At 49.9% G+C, this 19,843-nt stretch overlaps 9 protein-coding genes across 9 annotated transcripts; 3 read left to right on the top strand and 6 right to left on the bottom strand.

The window, feature by feature from the left end:
- Positions 1-619: 619 nt before the first annotated feature.
- On the bottom strand, positions 620-1,611 carry NEUTE1DRAFT_102639 (uncharacterized protein; the record flags this gene model as incomplete). The annotated part of the gene is made up of 2 exons (XM_009854749.1): positions 620-1,064; positions 1,292-1,611. The coding sequence occupies 2 exons, from the start codon at positions 1,609-1,611 to the stop codon at positions 620-622; spliced, it is 765 nt and encodes a 254-aa protein (XP_009853051.1).
- A 1,473-nt stretch (positions 1,612-3,084) lies between these two features.
- On the bottom strand, positions 3,085-5,511 carry NEUTE1DRAFT_111751 (uncharacterized protein; the record flags this gene model as incomplete). The annotated part of the gene is made up of 10 exons (XM_009854748.1): positions 3,085-3,170; positions 3,279-3,473; positions 3,612-3,845; positions 3,930-3,998; positions 4,077-4,160; positions 4,236-4,421; positions 4,737-4,781; positions 4,892-5,134; positions 5,265-5,359; positions 5,426-5,511. 10 exons carry the CDS (start codon positions 5,509-5,511, stop codon positions 3,085-3,087), a joined length of 1,323 nt encoding a protein of 440 aa, XP_009853050.1.
- Positions 5,512-8,078: 2,567 nt separating this feature from the next.
- On the bottom strand, positions 8,079-8,930 carry NEUTE1DRAFT_46340 (uncharacterized protein; the record flags this gene model as incomplete). Its single annotated transcript, XM_009854421.1, has 4 exons — positions 8,079-8,143; positions 8,212-8,439; positions 8,505-8,573; positions 8,657-8,930. The coding sequence occupies 4 exons, from the start codon at positions 8,928-8,930 to the stop codon at positions 8,079-8,081; spliced, it is 636 nt and encodes a 211-aa protein (XP_009852723.1).
- A 937-nt stretch (positions 8,931-9,867) lies between these two features.
- Positions 9,868-10,711, top strand: NEUTE1DRAFT_102638 (uncharacterized protein; the record flags this gene model as incomplete). Its single annotated transcript, XM_009854747.1, has 5 exons — positions 9,868-9,933; positions 9,975-10,161; positions 10,214-10,282; positions 10,374-10,653; positions 10,702-10,711. The coding sequence occupies 5 exons, from the start codon at positions 9,868-9,870 to the stop codon at positions 10,709-10,711; spliced, it is 612 nt and encodes a 203-aa protein (XP_009853049.1).
- Positions 10,712-12,178: 1,467 nt separating this feature from the next.
- NEUTE1DRAFT_46394 (uncharacterized protein) lies at positions 12,179-13,307 on the top strand (the record flags this gene model as incomplete). Its single annotated transcript, XM_009854426.1, has 2 exons — positions 12,179-12,959; positions 13,057-13,307. 2 exons carry the CDS (start codon positions 12,179-12,181, stop codon positions 13,305-13,307), a joined length of 1,032 nt encoding a protein of 343 aa, XP_009852728.1.
- A 680-nt stretch (positions 13,308-13,987) lies between these two features.
- Positions 13,988-15,134, bottom strand: NEUTE1DRAFT_102636 (uncharacterized protein; the record flags this gene model as incomplete). Its single annotated transcript, XM_009854746.1, has 6 exons — positions 13,988-14,001; positions 14,297-14,341; positions 14,456-14,719; positions 14,810-14,881; positions 14,939-15,056; positions 15,132-15,134. 6 exons carry the CDS (start codon positions 15,132-15,134, stop codon positions 13,988-13,990), a joined length of 516 nt encoding a protein of 171 aa, XP_009853048.1.
- A 565-nt stretch (positions 15,135-15,699) lies between these two features.
- NEUTE1DRAFT_111746 (uncharacterized protein) lies at positions 15,700-16,571 on the top strand (the record flags this gene model as incomplete). Its single annotated transcript, XM_009854745.1, has 4 exons — positions 15,700-15,949; positions 16,065-16,133; positions 16,198-16,479; positions 16,540-16,571. 4 exons carry the CDS (start codon positions 15,700-15,702, stop codon positions 16,569-16,571), a joined length of 633 nt encoding a protein of 210 aa, XP_009853047.1.
- Positions 16,572-17,484: 913 nt separating this feature from the next.
- Positions 17,485-18,021, bottom strand: NEUTE1DRAFT_46743 (uncharacterized protein; the record flags this gene model as incomplete). The annotated part of the gene is made up of 1 exon (XM_009854444.1): positions 17,485-18,021. One exon carries the CDS (start codon positions 18,019-18,021, stop codon positions 17,485-17,487), a length of 537 nt encoding a protein of 178 aa, XP_009852746.1.
- A 920-nt stretch (positions 18,022-18,941) lies between these two features.
- On the bottom strand, positions 18,942-19,663 carry NEUTE1DRAFT_139454 (uncharacterized protein; the record flags this gene model as incomplete). The annotated part of the gene is made up of 4 exons (XM_009854744.1): positions 18,942-19,027; positions 19,105-19,254; positions 19,311-19,553; positions 19,624-19,663. The coding sequence occupies 4 exons, from the start codon at positions 19,661-19,663 to the stop codon at positions 18,942-18,944; spliced, it is 519 nt and encodes a 172-aa protein (XP_009853046.1).
- Positions 19,664-19,843: the final 180 nt, after the last annotated feature.

Raw genomic sequence — 19,843 nt, 5'->3', positions numbered from 1 at the left:
GGAGAGGCAAGGACTCATGTATTCAGGGACGAGGGTGAGGGGAGAAAGTATCATGGTGGGCGAGTTGGGACAGGACCCTGGAAAGAGGGGAGTCGCCGGCGGGAACGTTGGCAAAGACCACTAGTTCAAAAGGGGGGGTAGAGAGTAGTAAAGAGCGTGTTGTTGGAGAGAGGGAGGAGGTTTGGTGGACGTGGGTTCTTCGGCTGCCTGCGCTGGTGAGGTTGAAGGCGGTTGCTGACTGCAAGACATATCGGGTTCGTTTGGCCCGGTGATGATGAAGACCGGGACCGGAGCTGAGAAGTGACGATGACAGTTGGATCTGTTTTGTACGCTACAGATATGAGCTGATGTCGTGAAACATACACGATCACTGGACGGCAGCAGCGGGGCTGTCAAATCACACCTCTGACTTTGCCTGCAGGAAGGCACCATGGAGGAGGCCCGCCGCGAGTCACACTGCAGACTTTAGCTTCGAGTCAAATCTCTTATGTACGTTGATCTGCCAATATGTAGTGAAGATAAAAACACAAATACCACCCAATTCTATCCCAACCCAATATACCACCCTTCGTTCCGCCTGCCCCTCACCTCATCAACTCTAACCTCCTGTAGGTACCACCTAGCACGAAAGCGATCCCTGATGCACCGGGAAACTCTGCGCCTGGTACATTCCATCCTTATCTCCCAAGCACTCCGCCACGGTAACCAATTTCAAGTTGTTCTGCTTGGCCCAGTTGATCAACCACGGCGTCAGCTGCTCGACCGTTGACTGATACACCTCATGCATCAGGGGGATGTGGCCATTGCCGCTCGCACCCGCCTGCATGAACTTGGCTTCCGACTGCGCCGGCGTCTGGTTGTTCCAGTCACCCGAGTCGACGTCGTCCGTGATCACCTTGTAGCCCATGGACTTGAGGACGGGGAGGACCTGATTGCCGGTCTCGAGGAAGGGAGGACGCATGTAGCGCGGCTTCTTGCCGATGATGTTGGCAAAGGCGGTTTCGACCTTGGTCATCTCGGAGGCGACTTGGGCGGCGGAGAAGGAATTCATGTGGCCGTGGGACCTGTGGTGGTTTCAGTTGTTAGCTCGCTTGTGTATATGTATGTATCATCCTTTGTTGTGGTTGTACGACTCGATTTTCGCGAATGAGGGACTGGAGTGTTTTGGAGGCTTGAGCAGGGTAGAGGTAGTGTCACAGATCCATGTCCATGCATGCAGGGGTCAGGGGCTCGATAGAGGTAAACAGAACAACATTGACCAAAACAACAACAACAAAATTAAGAAACTTACCAAGTATGCGAAGCCAACTGATGGCCGCTAGCAAAGGCCTTCTTGATGGCCGCAGCCTGGTTGTAGATGCATCCGTATAGAGTGCCAGTCATGAAGAAGGTGGCCTTGGCACCGGCGGCGTCAAGGATGTCGACCAGCCTCGAGGTGTATTGGCCCGGGCCGTCATCGTAGGCGAGTGCGAGCATGCCAGGCTGGGCGCACTGCCTGATGACGACGCCCGGTTGGGGGGCGCGGCTCATCAGCTGAACGGGGTTGGGAGCCGGGGCGGCGAGCGCCGAAGTGGCGAAGAAGGCCGCGGTAATGAAAGTTTCGGCGAGCATCTTGATGGCTGATGGTTTGGTCCGTGCTGGATGGGGGAGGAAGCAGAAGATGGGGAGAAGAGAAACACATTAAAGCAGGACGAGATGACGTTCTTGTACTCGATCGAATTCAGGATCGACATTTACAAGTCTGGAGTTTAACCGGCCCCTGAGCCTCCGAAGTCTACAATCAATTCCCGATACGTACTGCTTTGAACCGGTTCCTGAGATCTTAGCGCCTTCCAAAGTATAATCCTCCGAAACACCAATCCTGGATGAACCGGGACCATCGAAAACAAGCCAAGATATTTTGATGCATGGTTGCCACGAGCCAATGTCAGATACACGAACCCCTAAGGGGGAGCTCGGAGGGTAACATCAAGGCATCGACAAGGGCTCACCCCGGATTCCCGTTGCATTTTGGAGGGGTGCGCTACCAATATAACCGGGATGCGAATTGTCGGTGTTTTAGTTCGGCAGGGGGGCGGGGAGCTCAGGGACCATCATTTAGCCGCTTTACCAAAGCGACTAGGACATGGTTTTGTAAAAGATTTGCCGAGGACACGGCTCGAGGTGACGTCCGCATTGACGGAGAATTCGATGACGGTTTGAAGGTGGGCAGACAATGGGCGTGATTTGGTCAGCATGGGTATAACAATGGTGAGAATGGGACAATGGAAGAAACAATAGAAGAAACAAGAGTAAAATGAGCAGGCCATGTGGACTTTTGATTCATTGTTTCACTCACGCACAGGCCAATCAGAGAGGTCTTCGAGTGCATCCTTCGAGAGCTTACTTTCAATCCCCCAACCTGCTTTGCACAATATTACCAACCCATTACCATAGTATGAGTTCGGACTTCTTCAAGCAAGATTGGGAGACCGCGATCGCTCACCTTCCAGTATATGTAGACTCAGGCAGGCCTTGGCCATGAAGTAACTGCAGCGGGCTCAATAGACTGAGCGTTTCCCACGCTTTCGCGCATGTTGTCTCTCAATCTACTTCATGTGGACTGTGGTATGGCTTCCTGGCAGTTGAGATCAGACTTTGGTGTCAACTACTGTGATTGAGTCACCGATCTGGCAAGCTTCCGTAGCTTCTGTTACCTGCCACGCTCGGAGCATCTTGGCCCGGTAGACTCTTTCTCAGCGGACAGCTTGGCTAAAAGAGATTAGGGGGTTAGTTTGCCCCCTTTCTCAAACCTGAGCGGTCAAGATTTGGGTGGAAGTGTACCTAGGTAGCCTGGATTTGCGCACGAAATATGTTCAAATATAACAACCGGCGGAGGTGCTCATACCGCAAGGGAAAGGTCACCAGAGATGTGCACTACCATTCTCTCTTGAGATTTGGCTGCTTCTCAAAAAGTTGAAGAGTCTCCTCGTGACCCTCGATCGAGTTGACGAAAGGCGAATAAATTTGTCGTGGTTCACCATGGCGAGATCCCTTCGTTTCTTTACACATGTTTTTGGTCGGCTGACTTAGCCCCTTCATGCTCTAGAGGTAGTTACCTCTACAACCTGTATGCCGGGCACCCCTGTATGCTGAGCGCTGTAAGCTCTGGGGCATACCAGACAAAAGCGCTGTACATATGATGTAACCCAAAGCCGGTAGCCGAAAAGTGCAAGTGGAGCATGGGACCAACGGGGAACCCGACATCCGGAAACCCAAGGGTATACGCTATAACATACAGCGCATGACCCCCTGTAACCCATCGGCAGTGCATGCATTTCGAAGACGGAAGACAAAATACCTGGGGCTGGATTCAAAACGCTTGTTCCAGTAAGTCCGATAGACGCCGCAGAGAACAGAGACGATTAACAAAGGGATTTGGACTAAATGGAAAGACTCAAGGATCGGAACTGGCACAAGAAAGCTGACTTCACCTAATAGATACTACCTGTATGTTACAGCTGAAAGGTTCGAGCCACCACCCTCCAACCGATCCTCTACACCAGATACGTCAGCTTAAAAGTGCGTACGATCAACACCAGCGAGCGGCAGGGGCCAAGGAAGTCGCATACCCTTCAAGACAGCCATCATCTCATTAAGTAACCCAACAGTGACCCCCACCGACTTATCCTTGTAGCCACCCCAGCCCCAGAGGTAATTAAAGTTTGAAAGCAGCTTGGTGAGAGCCATCTCGATAGTCTCATCGTGACTTCCATTCATCAAGGCTTTCTGGATAACCTGGCGAGCCCTGAGTGCGATCTTGGGACGGCTGGGGATGACAGTGCTGCTTTGGGTCATTTCGCGGGCTACCAACCGGTAAGTGTGTACCTAGAAATCAGTGCGAGTCGCAGGTAATGGTCAGATGGGAGGCTTGGTTCATTGTGACATACTGATCCGGTTGATCGGAATGATCCTGAATGCCATCGGAAGTAGGGTATGGCGGGGCGCGGAAACAGCTCCTACGAGTAGTAGAGAGAGGTTAGCGACCGCTTATTACTTGATGCGCTTCAACACACTGGGAGCTGAAGAAAACTTACCCACCCTGGTGTTGCTGGTTGAGGCGGGCATGGTGGAGCGAGATATCCTGGGGCCGGATGCCTTGCGAGGGTAAGACACCTCATCTGGTTTGGATGCAAGTAATCTGGGCATGTCGAGAAGATTGTGAGCTGAAATTATGCGGGACTAGGTTATCTGACCGTGAGTTAACGTCCAAAACTCCATAAAAAGAAGGGAATCTTGGAGTGCTGGGATCAGGAGGTGCCCTTTATGTAGCTGTTGAGAGTTGTTGTTGGTGAAAACTTGCGGAGTGACTAGAAATCTTGGCCAGATTTCATGCATGTCCGTTGGAGTGCATTCAAATGTGACTCCTCGGCATCCTGTGGCTGTATGGGTAAAGCAACATGCCGTTCCATTTAGAAGTGTACCGTGCTCGTCGTCGTCGCGCTGAAGGACTCGGCATGAGCGTATCTATCAATAAAACTAAGAAATGCGGCCGGAATTTTGACTACCTTAGCGACCAAAACCGGGAATTCAAATCTTCAAATCCCTACCCGCAATCATTCGACTTCGTATGAAAACTTCCAGAAAGGCTTCAGACCAGGCTTGAGGAATGAAAGAAGGAGTTGTGTAGACAGGGGGTATTGCAGCAGATAAGCAATGGGGAAAACAGGCAAAGGAGGAAATGGGAATGAACGTACCTCGGGGTTGATATGCCAAACTCACAAAGCGAGAAAGGAGAAGGTCTACCTTAACATTTCAAAGAAGGCAGTCCATCCTCAAGATAGTCCTCTGTGTGTGTTATGATTGGTATCAGTCAGCAATATTTCAGCACCGATCTCCGACATGAACTCACCACGCATGACTGCTATCATACAAGCAAGCAGCTTCACCCTCAGCAACAGCTTCATATCTTCCCTCTCGCCAACAGTCCACATCGAATAGAAGTGACCATGAAGTGATTTGATGGCCTTCATGATCTCACCTCCGTCTTGGCGGGTTGGATGGAGTGTCAGAACTCGATCGACGGTGACGCGTGCTTTGTACATTATTTGGTCGTCGGTGGGGGTAGTGGTAAAGTTTGACGTCAATTCGAAAGCTATTGAAATGTTAAGGTAAGAGGGGCTGTCAATATTAGTAGCTTAGGCGTGATTACGGCTGGAAGTTCAGCAAATGGGCTGGATATTTGAAGCTTGAGAAGAGATGAATCTGGGTAGATGTACACATACTGATTTTCTCGATGTCAATGAATTTGGTTGCCATTTCCAAGTCAGAAGGAGGGCGCCGGTGTTCAGTGGTGATCGGAGCTGAAGCGGTATCAGAACTTCAAGAGCCGGAAGAATAAAGCTGAATATTATACAGATAAGTAGAAGCCTCACAAAGAACTCACTTACCAGAACTTTGATCTGAGGCAGCCGGTTGACGCTCCTCAAGATGAACACTCTTTATCTGGCTGTTGGCCTCTGATCTCCCCATTTTCCGTGGTACAGCAGAAAGGAAATAGAATCAGATGATGTTAAGAGACTGGACGTGAACTATCTCGTTGCCGATACGAGGTTAAAGAGGTGATTCTGGATTATGTCACAAACTCATGGTAGATGGATAGATCGGTCCTTATAGTCATCTTGCCGCCCCAGGCACCTCTTTAAATTGGAAATTTCGTCACTCTCCGGATCATGAAATTGTGAAGCACAGGGCTTGCTCACCTAAGCGTGTTCAGCCGTACACCAAACGTTTAGGCTGTTCCGTGCAGACACTTGTCTACCAAGTAAGCCCATCCAGCTTGACGAAAAGCGGAAGCAAGTTAGACACAGAGGTCTTAACACAACGACAGATCGAGACTATAAGCGAGAACTGTGGAAAATTGAACAAGGCATCCGATTTACAGCAGAATCCACAAGCCGCAAGGCATGCCAATCAAGCTTATCCGTAACCACTTGGGTACACATAAACCATGGAATACTTTTCTCAGTGACAACAGCATATGTTTCTAGCAAAGAAATCGGTGGGAGCACGCGACGCAAAATCAAGAGCAAAACAAAACAGTAAAAAATGTTTGAGTATACCCAAATTTTGTCAATGAACAATGCACAAGAAATGGAGACGCAGAGACTTTTACTTCCCTGCCAATTTTATCCCCAGATTTGGAAGAGTTGACGATGTAGTTGTGATTGATTTTGTGACCATGTCTACGTAGAAATTTATCAGATCTTATGCATCGTGGGTTGTCATGGTTGGAAGTTGATGTCGTTCTAGGTTGACTGGCAGAAAACAGATGTTCGAACTTCGGCGTGGGACGTGGGCTGATAGGGACAGCCTCTCTGATGTGGCAATAATCTTGCTAAGCCCGATGAAAAAGTCAACAAATTTTGGAAATGAGAAGAATTAGGGGACTGGCTTACTGAAAACTGGTCTTGCCAGTTAGGCCATGATGGGTTCAGTTGCAAGGAACGAGGTCTGAGGACGGAACCTTGGGAATTCGGGGGAATCGTGTGTGGTGTGGATAACGGCGAACTGCCTGCAGCAAAATCCGGGACACAGTTGCCAGATCAGTAGGTAAGTAGGAGTAAAGAACTGGAAAGAAACAAAAAGCACGATAGTCAATAGTACAATGCGTGATGGCTGACTTCAAGGACAGGTCGGAGAAATTGGCATCAGCGTTACGGGCTTGGAAAAGAGTGTTGGGTTGTTTCTGGTTTTCTGGCAAGAGCAACAGGGCCGCGATGGCAGGTGACCGTGCGGGTGATTAGTAGTAGGCTGCTCAAACAGCTTGCAAGCTCGCATTTTGGCACAGGCATGATGTGCACCGTGGCACCTTCTCAAACCACCTCGAAGCAGCCAGGCATCACCGGCGCTTGTTGCATGCATGCAAGTACTTATCAGTGGGTTAAACTCAGTTTGTGTCCCGGCAGGCAGCACTCACGCAGCCATAGTAGGAAAGTGCAAGGAACCATTTCAAATTCTTGCCGCTCTCGTCAACTTCCTCTGTTTCGCTTACAAACACTCCTTATCGGCCAACACGCTACAGAAACCTTGTTCCAAAGGGAACTCTCTTGTTAACCCCTCCCTCATTTGCCTCATCAAACACCAAAGTAAGCCCCAGACACCAAGTCGATCCAACATGTTTAAGCCATTCGACCAAAATTCTGGCTCATCTGCCGTGAGCTTTCGTGGTGCCCGATTTGCCTGAGCTCCGGCCGCACTTTCCCCACCACGCCGGTGGTGTGGAGACTGCGGACCTTCCGAGAGGGGCCGTCTTGGCGTTCCTCCTGACTTCATCCGAACTGTTGCCCGGCGGACAGATGTGGGGCCTGCAAGTGGGGCCCTTTCTGCATAGGCTTGATAAGTCGAAGCACTCTGGAAACATGAACCGCCAACAGCGCAGAGGACACCAGTCCGAGAATCCATTTTGTCAAATATCCACGTGCGGTTCTGTTTCAGTTCTGTATATCTTTGGGTTGTTCCTCTATGGACGTTTTGGTCAACTCATTTTGTTGTTCATATCTATGTCCAGCTGCAAGTAACATCAACTGCCCCCAGGGGCCTAGCGCCGAGTGCGGCCGACATTGGTCTTGGTTCCTTTAGTTTGCAAAGCAGAATCAGTCACCTAACCTGCATTCACAAAGCTATTGGCCATCCACACCGCTCTCAGCTCAACCGCCGTCGTCTTGATTTCTCCGTCCAACGCCCCTCGGTCCACTAACACTCCCTCCTCTTGTTGATTCTGTCGCGGGATTCTCTATGAGACATTTATTTTCGCCTCTCCGGCTCTCCCCTATGTTCATGCTTTTATCTCGCACTCCCATTTTGCCGACGATCATGCTGCATTTCATATACGACGGGAAAACAAATGAACTTACGCCCGTGTCCTTTAATGTTTCTGTTAAACGTGCTCATCCGATGCAACTTCACCAAGTGCCACTCCCTGTCTTGACAGCTCCTAAAGGAGACAGTACAATATTTACGAAGTGTTATCATTGCATCATAGGTGATGACAGTTAAATTAGGGGCTGTATAAGCTCTGTCCACCATTCCACCTTCTCCTAGTTCATTTTGACCTTCTCGCGGCCCTCTCTCCATTTCGCATACATGGCGTCGGAGTATTCGCCTAAGACCACCTGTTAGCTCACATGTTCCTCTATTCTCTGAAAGCTCTCACTGATGAATGACACTTACTCGTAATGTGGGCAGTGATTACCTTGAGTAGATCAAGTTTGATCTGCTGGAGCTTGTCTCCGGGATTCTCTGCCAGCTTCTTGCGAGCCTGGTGCTTCTTGGTAATGGTAATCGTCTTCAGATCCCGAAGACTATGTCTTTTAATGGCGCGCCATTTGAACTTGTGGGCCGCCTCTGATAGTTCATCTTCCCTTGGGGTCCTGGCGTAGCCCCTGGTGAGATGACAGACTGTTGATAAGTGTCAACGGCTTGGACCAAAGTAGATGAAGAAAAGTTGAGGGGAGCACACTTACCAATTCTGTCAATAACTGGAACACCATCTGGGCCGCATGCCCACGGATCGGTGGGGTCAAGCGAAGGTGCTACAGAAGATGATGCGTGTTAGTCTCTGAAGTCACAGGAAAATTGCACGGAGCAATACAAACTCAGATATTGGATCACTCACCCTTGGTCTTCTTCAAATTAGCCGTACCCTGGGACGATGTGTCGTCAAGGACATTGGGCTCTTTCTTCTTGATGATGATGGGTTTTGGGGCTCTGGCTTTCCGCTTCATTGGAGTGGCGACGGGGGGGATTGTCCTGCCAGCGGCCTTCATACCGCGTGTCATCCGGCCCTCCTGTGGCACATTGGGCTGAGGGATGGCCTCGCTTCCGGTGACAACTGCGAGAAGAGGAATGCTGCTGGGAGAATCGGGTTGCTTGTCGTTTGTGTTGTCCATGGTTGCGATGTACTGGTCTGAGAAGGGCTCTGTTTGGAGGGTTTCTGATGCAAAGCTTGGTAGAGTGCGGTATGTGAGAGGGTGACAATCAGTCGCAGCGTTGTTTTGCAAGAGACGGAGAAAAAGTTGAGGGGTGGCTATAAATATCACAGATGGGAGGTATCCATGGGGTAGGACCTTGAAGTGAAGAGGTGCCTTCACCTCCAGCTCCAGATGCTCAAACCTTCCAGGTTCGTTGTATACGTTGCGGGCAAGCTGTTGGACCAGAGGCGAACCTGTCTCCACGTGACGACCAGAACAAGAGAGGGATCATATACTCACTACTCTCCTTCCCAGCAAGTGGATCGAGTCGAAAGGCCTCCGACGGCCCAAAGCAGAACCTTTGGGTTTTCGTGGCAGCCGCCTACTGACATGTTGTTCAGTCGTTTTCAACTCCAGCCGTATATATCTTTCAATATAATACGTGGAAAGTGCCTGGTTCAAGATGAGCTGGAGTGGTGGAGGTGTCTCCGAGGTGATGTTCATGAATCCTCTTCAGTGATTTTCCACTGGCGATCATTCCCGCATTTCCCCTTCTTCAGATGAAGCTGAAAACTTCAAGCGTATCGTTGACGCGTTATGCTTTTAGGGCGTATATAGGAGGGATTCACTGTACGGGCAGCGGGGATGCAAGTGAAGTCTGGTTGAAGGAAGGTTCCGGGGTCGCCAGACTGGATCCAATCGTTCTTTCCTTTCCTAATTTCCATTTCACCGATGTGAACCCCTCCTAAGGCCCGCCAACTCGTACTTTGCTACCCCTCGCTCGTCCATTGCTATTCACCTCGTCAAGATTGTCTTTCCAGATGCCGCACCAATTTAGAAGCGCCCGGTCTCTCGCCAACAAACGCCAATCTCAGCAACCAAAAACGACGAGCCATAACCGTACCAACTGTCCACAATGGCAATCTCACACTCCCCGACGAAGACTGAAACGTTCAGCGTGCAACACCGCACCCTCCTTCGTGTTTTGCACGTTTCGCTCGATCTAGCGTGAGGCTCATACAGCCTCAAATCGACGCCAGTAAGCGGCTGAGGCAGCTTCAGAGCAACGAGCGGCAGAAGCGAAACCAGAGCGACACCACCTCTGAGGCATTCCCACAGCCAACCACCTTCAACTCCACTACAAAGACCGCGCTCTCCAGGAGGGCACATACCAAAAAGCAGAACAGGATGAGCCGCCCCAATGTTCGACGTGCGCCCATAGAATTTGTTGGGATCCCCTACTGACACCAAGCCTACCATAGGGGTAATCATCCGCTTGCCCCCTTCACACGTACGGGATGCAATGCAGTTCATCCCAATAAAAGATATTTGTACGTTCCTCTCCAGTTGGCCTCTCAGCAGCGTTGTCCCCAAGGAGTCTCTCAATGTTGCCAATGTTCACTGACATGTTCGTGCCAACAGTGGACAACCTGATTGCCAAAAACCTCGAAAAGGTCCCGAACGAGGAAGACATTGCGACGGCAGCCACGTACTACTTCTTGGACGTGTGCAGTACATACCCTGCTTCCCTGATCCGGTTTGCGGCGAACGTACTCATCCGCCATTTTGAACCAATCCTGGAGCGGACGACACCAAGATACAAGGCGTACGAGACGCTAAAAGCCAAACTACAATTTGTCAAGGCCATGAGGGCTATCCGTGCTGGTATGTTTTCTCCTCCCCATAACCTTAAGAGGGCTTGGTACAAAGGAGCATTGCTAACACGGCTTGTCCTTAGAGTTGGCCAAAGCATTCGTTGAAACTGACAAAGCTGATCTTTGGATGCCCAAGGGACTGTAACCCTCGTGCGATGACTTCTCCTGAACAACGGCTCGAGCTCTCTATTCGACTACCGAAGTCGGTATCGCAACGCGTACAAAACGACCAGCGTCCTACCTTTTCTAGACTTCGATGAAGCCATCGTCCGGAAGCGACATATCCTTGCGCATGAGACTCTTGTATGACCAAGTTGGGGGACGAACTATGTTGCCGGAGAGCCGGTGTCATGTCTGACATGGAATGAAGAAGTCTTCAGACGAGAGGGCAGTGAGATATTTGAGTTGATGAGGATGATTATGTATGGGATAATGTTTGGCGTGAAGTCAGATGAAATGGTCACTCGCTACCACTAGTGGCTCTAGGAGTCAGTTGAAAGCAGTGTAGACTACTCACTTGTTTGCACGGGTGACCAGTTGACTTCTTTGCCAGGCTGTGGTATAAAACTTCCAGGATTTGTGTTCCATGTGTAGTGTAGAGGTCATCCCACAGCATCTACTATATGCACCAACAGACCTCTCTCGTACCAGGATTCTTGACATACACCGCGTGTCTTAACTGTCTGTGAAGATCGGAAGATACTATTCAGCCCGTGAAGTCTCGAGGGCATCAAGATGTAAGAAGCGACAGCTCTGTATCCTGAAGCCTCCCACCAATGCGTCAAGTTGACAGCTATCATGCAAACTTTGCCCATCAACAATGTACTCAATCTTGGCTTTCATCATGTGGATTAAGCCAAAAAGTACTGAAATCCCATACATTTCCTACGAGACTATACCAATGTCCAGTTGAACTGTTACTGTTTGCATTTGCGTCTGTGGTGATGTCTCTGTCTTTGAAACAGCATGAAACGTCTTTGGTTTTCCTTTGCCATCTTCCCACAAACTTTTGCCGTTCATATTGGTATTCATACTTGACGTGAGGAAACAGGGCCTCAAACTAGAGGAAGTACAAACCAAACAGTATCAGTCCCGGAGACATACAATCACTTCCTTAGCTACATTTAACAGTTGAACCACCGCATGGTCCAAATGTATTGTCAGATCATGAGGTGACACTATAATCTGATTCGGATACATGTAGTAGTCACCCTCACTCCTGAAATCAGTCATCTCTTCCAAAGGGGCCTGATTTTACGGTAGGTGCCAAATGGGGTTTCGACTCCAGGAGCTACGTGGGACGCCAGAAGGTTTTCTCAGCTGACAGTGTCCAGAAGTGTTGCCGGCCCGGAGGTGGTCGCGCAAATAGACATTCACTCGGGAGTCTAGGCAAACAGGCTCGTCCCGTCCCATCCCCTTCTATATTTCATTCCTCCCCGAATCGTACCACCAAAAACTTCTACCTCTTCTCAGAAATTTGCCCAAAAACACACAGCAAGATCGTCGAACCTTCCTCGTTTTCCACCACGCAATCACCAACAAACAGCACCTATTCGCGACTAACAAACCAAGATGGCTCGTGTGAAGTACGTCAAGGAACGCATAGGTGAAGAGGTTTCCGATTGGAGCCAGCTGCTCCAGCGTCGTCAGCGCCGCGAAGAGCGTCGTAGGCTTCAGGAGCTAGAGCGCCAGAAGGAGCTACAGCGTCGCAGAGAGGCTGGCGAGATTCCCGAAGTTCCGACCGGCGCTACCACCGCTGCTAACCCCAATGTGCCCTCTGGACCTGCAACGAGTATCACGCCCTTTACCAGGAGGGTTACTAGGGCTGCCGCCAGAGCTGCCTCCAACTCTGCTATCTCGAACACCACCACCGCGACGACCACAACCATGGACACACCCACAGTCATGGCTCCAGTGTCCGCTCCGGCCAGTGCTTCAGGTAATGTTACAGCCGTTGATTTGCCTACTGTCATCACCGATGCAGCTGATCACGAAGAATATGGATATATGGACCTGGTGGACCCGGCACTGTTTGAGTTTGGAAACGACGACAATGTTGCAGAGCTACCTGCCAATGATGCAGTTTCCAGTGTTCAAGCCAGTATGCCGACCACTTCTAAGAACGCTGCTCCACCCTCATTTACACCGGCCACCGCTCCGGCTGCTGTTTCAGCTTATGCCATTGACGTCGAGGAGCATCCAGTCATGGATCGTTCACAGCCCAGAAATGTCGGGACCGTCCACCAGCAGGCCATGATGCCACGCACCGCGCAGGGAAACCAAGAAGTCGTACAGCCGACTACTGACGCGCGTACCAAGGCGGCACTTCAGTTAGTTCCAGTCGTCGATATCAGTAAGTTGCTCATTCCTTCACATGTTCAAGCTGCCTAACCCATGTTAACCCCGATCCACATTTGGACTTCCACTAACACCTCTATCTCCCACACTAGTCAACCGACTGTTTGCCGAGAGTTTGCCTAGGTTGCGAGCACCTACTTTGGAAATGGTAGCGGCTGAGGCGCGCGTCTTCCTGGCTAGGGCCCGGGAGAACGAGACCGTACAAGCAGTGAGAAAGGCGGCGAGGACGCTGGAATTTGAGGTCCTGCACAGGATCAACGAGTTCTCCGCTCAACAAGACCTGAGGACAGAGGTCTTGAAGTTCAGACTTCAACAAGTCTTTCTTGATGAGCTTGGCAAGTAAGCTCCCCGTCCGTCCCCGTTCGTGAGTTATTCAGCGTATATCCATTATTCCGGATTGTTCGAAGAGTCGTGTTAACACTTATCACTCGTGTTAGGGACCACGCTTAATGTCCGACAGGGAATGTTTTGTGCCTATTTTTCATCCTCATGTCGAGTTCTCCCAAAGAAATCACCGAGTCAACCGACTTGACGAACCACGTTATGAAGAAGACAACGGTGGGGCTGGACAGTTGTCACAATGGAGGTGTTGAAGGGATGGTGTTGGGGAAGAGTGCAGATCTGCGGTCTGGGGAAGTACTCTGTAAGGACACTCTCACAAAAAGTACAACAATGTTTTGTTTTGTTTCCCGATTTGTTGCTCGTTCGGTTCATCGATGTCAATTGTATGTTTTATAGTCATTATCTCCACCTTCAATCTCGTGCTGATTGTGCTCACACCGATTTACATCGTGACTCTGTGCCAACACTCACCGTTATCACATCTGTCTTGTCGATTTCCATACAACAGTCACTTGAAGGTTCATCATTGGAGACACCAACACGTTAAGTACCATTCTGATTCAAGATACAGATGACTAGACAGGTGTCATTGGGATGTTCTTCCTGCTACACATTCCATTGCATTTCTCTGTCCTTCTAGTCCCTTGCACAGTGATCATCTCATATTCTCCATCCTGCCTTCTATCGAAACATTCCTCAATCGTCCCTTGAAACATATCGCTTGTTCATCCCATGTGATAGTCTCAAGTATCCTCCGGCCTTCCGAAGTACTCGGCGCAAAATAGCTTGGGGCCATGTTTGGTCTTTGGTCTCTCATGGTGCTTCTGTACATGCTACTTTGACAGTATCTGATCCCACATGCTCTGTTGACTCTTGAGCGGGGGCCAGTTTCCCGATACTATGACGCCGCAAACGATTAGTCCGACCTTGTGGCTCTTGAGCGGAGGACGCGGTCGGTCTTTGGAATGTCCTGCCGCAATTGGGACACACGCTTTCTGATGGGCTTCGTGGTCGTAGGCTTTGCGATACAGGTAACTAGAGCGGGAAGGAGCGTCAGTAAACTGTAGCAATGAGCGACCCTATTGAGGCAGGTCCCGACACCGTGGCCTTGTCGAGGGAATGTTTGGCAAGAGTCAACGGAGAACTTACTGGTCTTGGGAGGGTGGCCAATGTGCTCCAGGATGGTACCGAGGAAGGTGACCTGCTTCTCAAGATACTCGTACTGCTGGCCAACCGGGAAGGCTCCGGTGTCGCGACCTTTGATCGTATATGCCAAGTCAACAAGGATGACTTCCGCCGCGTCCTTGACCTTCCCTGTGGCATCGAGTTCTGCCGCAGCTTGAATGAATAGTTTCGCGTTGGAAACCACCTCTTCGTTGGTGGGAGGACATCCGAGACTATACATCTGGTCGACTGTTGTTGATACCTCCGTGTTAGTGATTGAAATTCCAAAGCGCAGCAAGGCGTATATGTGATTGATGAAGATCAACGTGGACGACTTACCGATGTCTCCAATGGGAATCAGTTCCATAGCCCCATGTAGGCGTGTGCCAGGAAGGGGAGTAGGAATGTGAACTAGAACTTCTGGGTTAGTATTGAGCACCGGAAATAGTATCCTGGATTCTTGCTTACCTCTTGTCGGCTTGTCGAGCTCTTGCATGATTGCGTCCGGGGCAGGCTCCGGAAGAAGAAGCCAGCTCTCGTCATCTTGGGAGTCGTTCTCGACCTTGGACTGTCGACCCTTCTTGGTCTGTTGGCGCTTCCTCGCGTCCGACGAGTGTGTCTTCCAATGAGGAGGGGGCTTCGTGGAGAACTTTACACGGACCATTGTTGCGTTTGTTGTGGTTAGGTATGGAAGTTGGTAGAGGAGGTGGTCTTTTTGCTTCGAAGGTGCGGTAAAAAGTTGGCTGAGCAGTAGGCAAATTTTGGTCGATGATGTTGAGGTGTGAAAAGGTGGAGGAGTATTGTGGTGAGTGGATGAGGTTATATATTGTCGACAAGTGACATGCGACTCCGGTAGCGACCTTGAGATCCCAGACCTGAATCCGAGCCTGAAGTATCGATGAGAATGGTTACAAGCAAGTTGTTCACAATTTACGGTTGCCAAACTGGCATGGTGTTCACCGCAAATAGGACCTTGATCGTGGGTAGTTCCTTCCATCTTTGCTGACTCTGGGGTAATTCACTGAACACGCCATGTAGAACCTTACTATCCACTCTTCACCCCTCCTTTCCAGGCTGGCGTGTGTGTCCTGTCGCTCGCCGTCGCAATATTTCCGGTTAGTCTGCACCCTCACCCACAACCGCCTTTGCGATACCTCGATTCTCCATCCAGCGCCCAAGCCAGAAACAGCCACACACAATATTCACAACACTCGATAACGTATCACACAATGGCGCGCACCGAATACATCACTCGAAGTACCACAGCGCAGAAGCTGCAAACTCCAAGGCGCTCCGCTGAGCCTGTCGTCGTCGACGACGAGGGAAAACAACCGAAGCTTGCGACAGCCCCCGATGTTGACGACAAGTCGGAATTGCTATTCCCAGAGCCCGTTTCCACTGCTAGCTCCAAGCCAGCCGATGAAGCTGCCTCAACGTCGACTACCCACAGCACCTCAGAAAAGCCCATGATGATCAAGAGTGAGTGTCCTTCATATGCTTCATAGTTCACATGGGAGATCTCCGGTGATACCCTCTGGTTGAGCGTGTTTCGCATCGGTATAATCCAACATTTACCTGTACTAACTGTCTGTAGAGATCATTCTCCATCTTCCGCCTCCTCCCGTACTCACTGCGTTGCAGACTCTTCCTGTAGACACCATCAGTATGTCCTTGCCTCCCTTGCGCCGGTCTTCTTCTTCTCTACCTCTCTCTGACAAATGCAATAGTCTCCGACATGACTGCTGCCAATGGAGGCATTCCACCATGCTCAGCCGAGATCCTCGCCGAAGCGATCAAGTGGTTCAAGCACGCGTATAGAACGGGCACCTCCCCACGGGTGGTCAGAAGCGCTGCGGAACGGATTCTGGAGCAATTGGATGCCGTCATCATCGGAAATCCAGCATATAGGCACAACATCCCGCGCGGAATGGCCTATGAGCGCCTGGAGATGCAAAGCAAATTTCTTCGCGCTATCATCTACATCCATTGTGGCATGTTGAACGACCTAGGTACGTACACTGCACAATTTTTCTGAGGCCTCTCTTAAAGCTCACCATTTGGTTTCACAGAAGTCTTTGACATGATCGTCGCCCGTGATTAGCTTCGCACCATATACCATCGTCTACCTCGACACTCACTCAAACATCGTACCAGGAGGGGCGCCATCGTTGCCATTGACGTGTGGAAATCTCGCGAACTTGTTCAACATTGAAGAAGCCACCGACAGATGATATGTATCAGTCGACAAAGGGGATATTCGTCCCGAATTTGCGCTTGGAGAGATGGGAACCTCGGTATGAGACAAAATGCTCTGAAGGGGATTTGATGGAAATTTATTGGATGGCGTTGGGGGTGACACAAAATCTTCTGCTACGATCCCAGGGGCCAGGGAGTTTGGGGTTCATCAGGCGTTTCTTTGTTACCATCAACAGGGTACCTCAGAACAATGAGCTTGTGCTATGAAAGGGAGCTAGAGCCACATACAGTACATACACGATCCATCTTTAAAAGGGAAAGTGTGAGATATGAACAATAGAATTGTGCTAAGCATGAGACGTCAGAAATTGTGTCAGTTACCTCCCCTAACTGCCTTTGCAGCACTCTCGTCGTGAGTTATGGGCTCAACGTCATGTTCATACCACTTGGCGTCGTGACTATACAACCGAACATCATCAAGTAACAAATAATTAAACTGATGGAAGTGGGCAACAAAGGATTCAAAAGGATGTCCCGAACTACAAATTCATCATTGATGTTCACGTCCCCCCAGCTCTCTATCAACCGGAGTAGAACGGGTGTTGAGGTAGTTGGGCATGACGAGATCGATCTACCACAGAAGAGAATACTAGTCCGTAAACTCAATTATGCGTAGAGAGACGACTCAACCTCGTCTATATCCCCATCCTTCTATTTCTCCTTGGAGACTTCGTGAACAACGACTACAGCATGAACCGCATTGGCTTTTCCACTCAGAAATTTGAACAGGGCTTGTATGAAGGAGGTCATCATTGGTTTTACTCACAGGCCTCGGCTGTCAGCCTGTCTACGACGAAAGTACATATCCTGTTCTTTCCAGTAGGGGCAGGAACATAAAACGTTGCCTTCACCGATCTCATTGTCATCAAAAGAGGCATCCATCCACTAATGTCAGCCGCCTCCCCACAACCACACAGGACGTAACCAAGACTCATCATACCTTTGATAAAGCCAAGAAGTTCGATGGCAAGGCGCTCGCGCCTCTGAATGGTGAACAATTCCTCGGCATCGCGAGCCTTCCTCTTCCAATAAGTCTTTCTGAGAGGGTTGATGTACCCATGCAGGGCAAACATCACCTCCTCGTATTTCTCATAGCTGTCAATGTTGCTATCCGCAATCAAGTGACGGGCCAAAGCTTCGCGCTCATTGGGAGTGTACAAATGATCTTCAGTGTACGACTGAACTGTTGTTGAGAAAGGTGGGTTAGAAGGTATCTCTAGTAGTGATGGTTGATGACATGAGAGGGAGACCGAAAACTGTGTGGTTAGCAAACTCTGGAGAAGCGACTTAGTCATCATTGCAAGGTTGATTCCAATGGATTACATCTTCCTAGAGGTGTTATCGAAGAATGATGACGTTTGTTGAACGTTATATATGGTGAACCAATGTGCACGGTTTTGAGAGAGGTGAAAGGTGTGGTGCAAATGGATGCGCGTTGGTGTTGCACGGCGGAGGTTGAGAACTGCAAGGAAAGAAGGACCAATTTCAGGTGGTGTAGTCCCCGTGACCTTTACAGTCATTACAGATTTCGAGAGCTTCACACCTCGCACATGGCACTTGCAGTGGACCAAGAGAAGCAAGTCGAAAGCAGCCGACCGGGCTTCGACGAAAAGCAAACGCTGAATTCACCCCACCTGGCTCGACGCTTCTGATGAGAGTGAGTGGAAAAAATGACAAGAGACCTACTGAATAGGTAAATACAAAGAATAATCAAATGTAGCTTCTTGAAGCTAGCTCACTTGGATCTATCAGGCGGTATTCTTGTGACCATTTCCTCGGCCGGAGAGTGGGCGTTCCACTTCTCCTGCTTAAGAGAGGCGGCATCAAAATACGAGCGAACAATTTCTTCAAATTTCTTGGGTGTACGCTACCTCTATACGGTCTTCCACTTTGCAGCAAACACTGGGAGGTTCGGGCACGCGGCGGTCGAGGCGATGCCCAGGGTGACCCGACTCCCATGGGCGCTGAACTCATGCGATTCTGGGTAGAAAGAGGGTAATTGACATAGGTATGTAGAAGTGTGTAATAAAATGACGAATTCGTTGTAGCTAGGTATTGACTTCCATTACATCAGGAAGTCTATCACGAACTACATTTTAAGGAAGTAAAGATGGAACATGTGATATCGCCAATCTCGGCCTTCTTGCAAAAGAGCTTCCCGGGAAACCACCACACAAGATGAATGCTGTAGGCACTACCTCCCATAATAGTACCCCTACAGGTAGTCGGACATCTCCGAAACAAGGTCCCACTCCGAACTATCTGCCTGCGAAACGTCGGCATCGCTCTCGTTGATGAATTCTGAGTACGGCGACGGTTAGCACTGACCAATTTATCCTTTTGTTTGCTTCACAGGTGTGTTCTCAGGCAGCACTGACCAAACTCGTGATCCGAGTTGCTCTCATCGACGGCCGACGCATTGTCGACGACAATCTCGACAGCGTTGTGGACCGAATCGTTGTTGTCAGTGATAACAACTTCGTTCAAGTTGATATCCTTAGAGGTAGCATCCCGCTTCTGCTCCAGGTCTGTACAACAAGTGTTAGCTACCTAGGGACATCGCGAGTTTGACAAAGACTCTTACGGAGCAGGGCGCAGAGGATATCTCCGCAAAGCTGCTCTCTGTACTGAAGCTTCTTGACGAGCTCATTCGTGTCGGCATCGGCGAGGCCGCGCTTCAAGGTAGCCACATAGTGGCAGATCATGTCCTTGAACCCATTTACGGTGTAGTTGCCCTTTAGGGCGGCAAAACCAAGGACACCAACCGCATACCCAAAACGCTTCATAGGGTGCATATCGGGGATGGAGTGGTCATCGCTTCTCTCGACTGTTGTGCGAAGTGTTAGTAACATGAAATGCCTCTGTCGAAGTCGGTGACAAACGAAGGTGCGACTTACTCAATGTAATGACATCGACAGAAGACTTGAAGGACGACATTGTAATTGATGAAAGCTGTTGAGAATTTGAGGTAAGGGAAAGAAAGTGGGTTGGCTGGTAGGTGCTTTGGGTTGATTTGCAGTAGGTTGTGCGGTTGTGAGTTGCGAAGAGGAAGGAAGTTGAGGACCAGAAATCCTGTGGAGGGGCAATTTTTATACTAGTGTCCGAGGTGAAGTGAAG

Source organism: Neurospora tetrasperma, assembly GCF_000213175.1.
Source record: "Neurospora tetrasperma FGSC 2508 unplaced genomic scaffold NEUTE1scaffold_5, whole genome shotgun sequence".
NCBI lineage: Eukaryota > Fungi > Ascomycota > Sordariomycetes > Sordariales > Sordariaceae > Neurospora > Neurospora tetrasperma.
The sequence above is the reverse complement of the archived record's forward strand: the minus strand, read 5'-3'. Positions and strand labels throughout refer to the sequence as shown.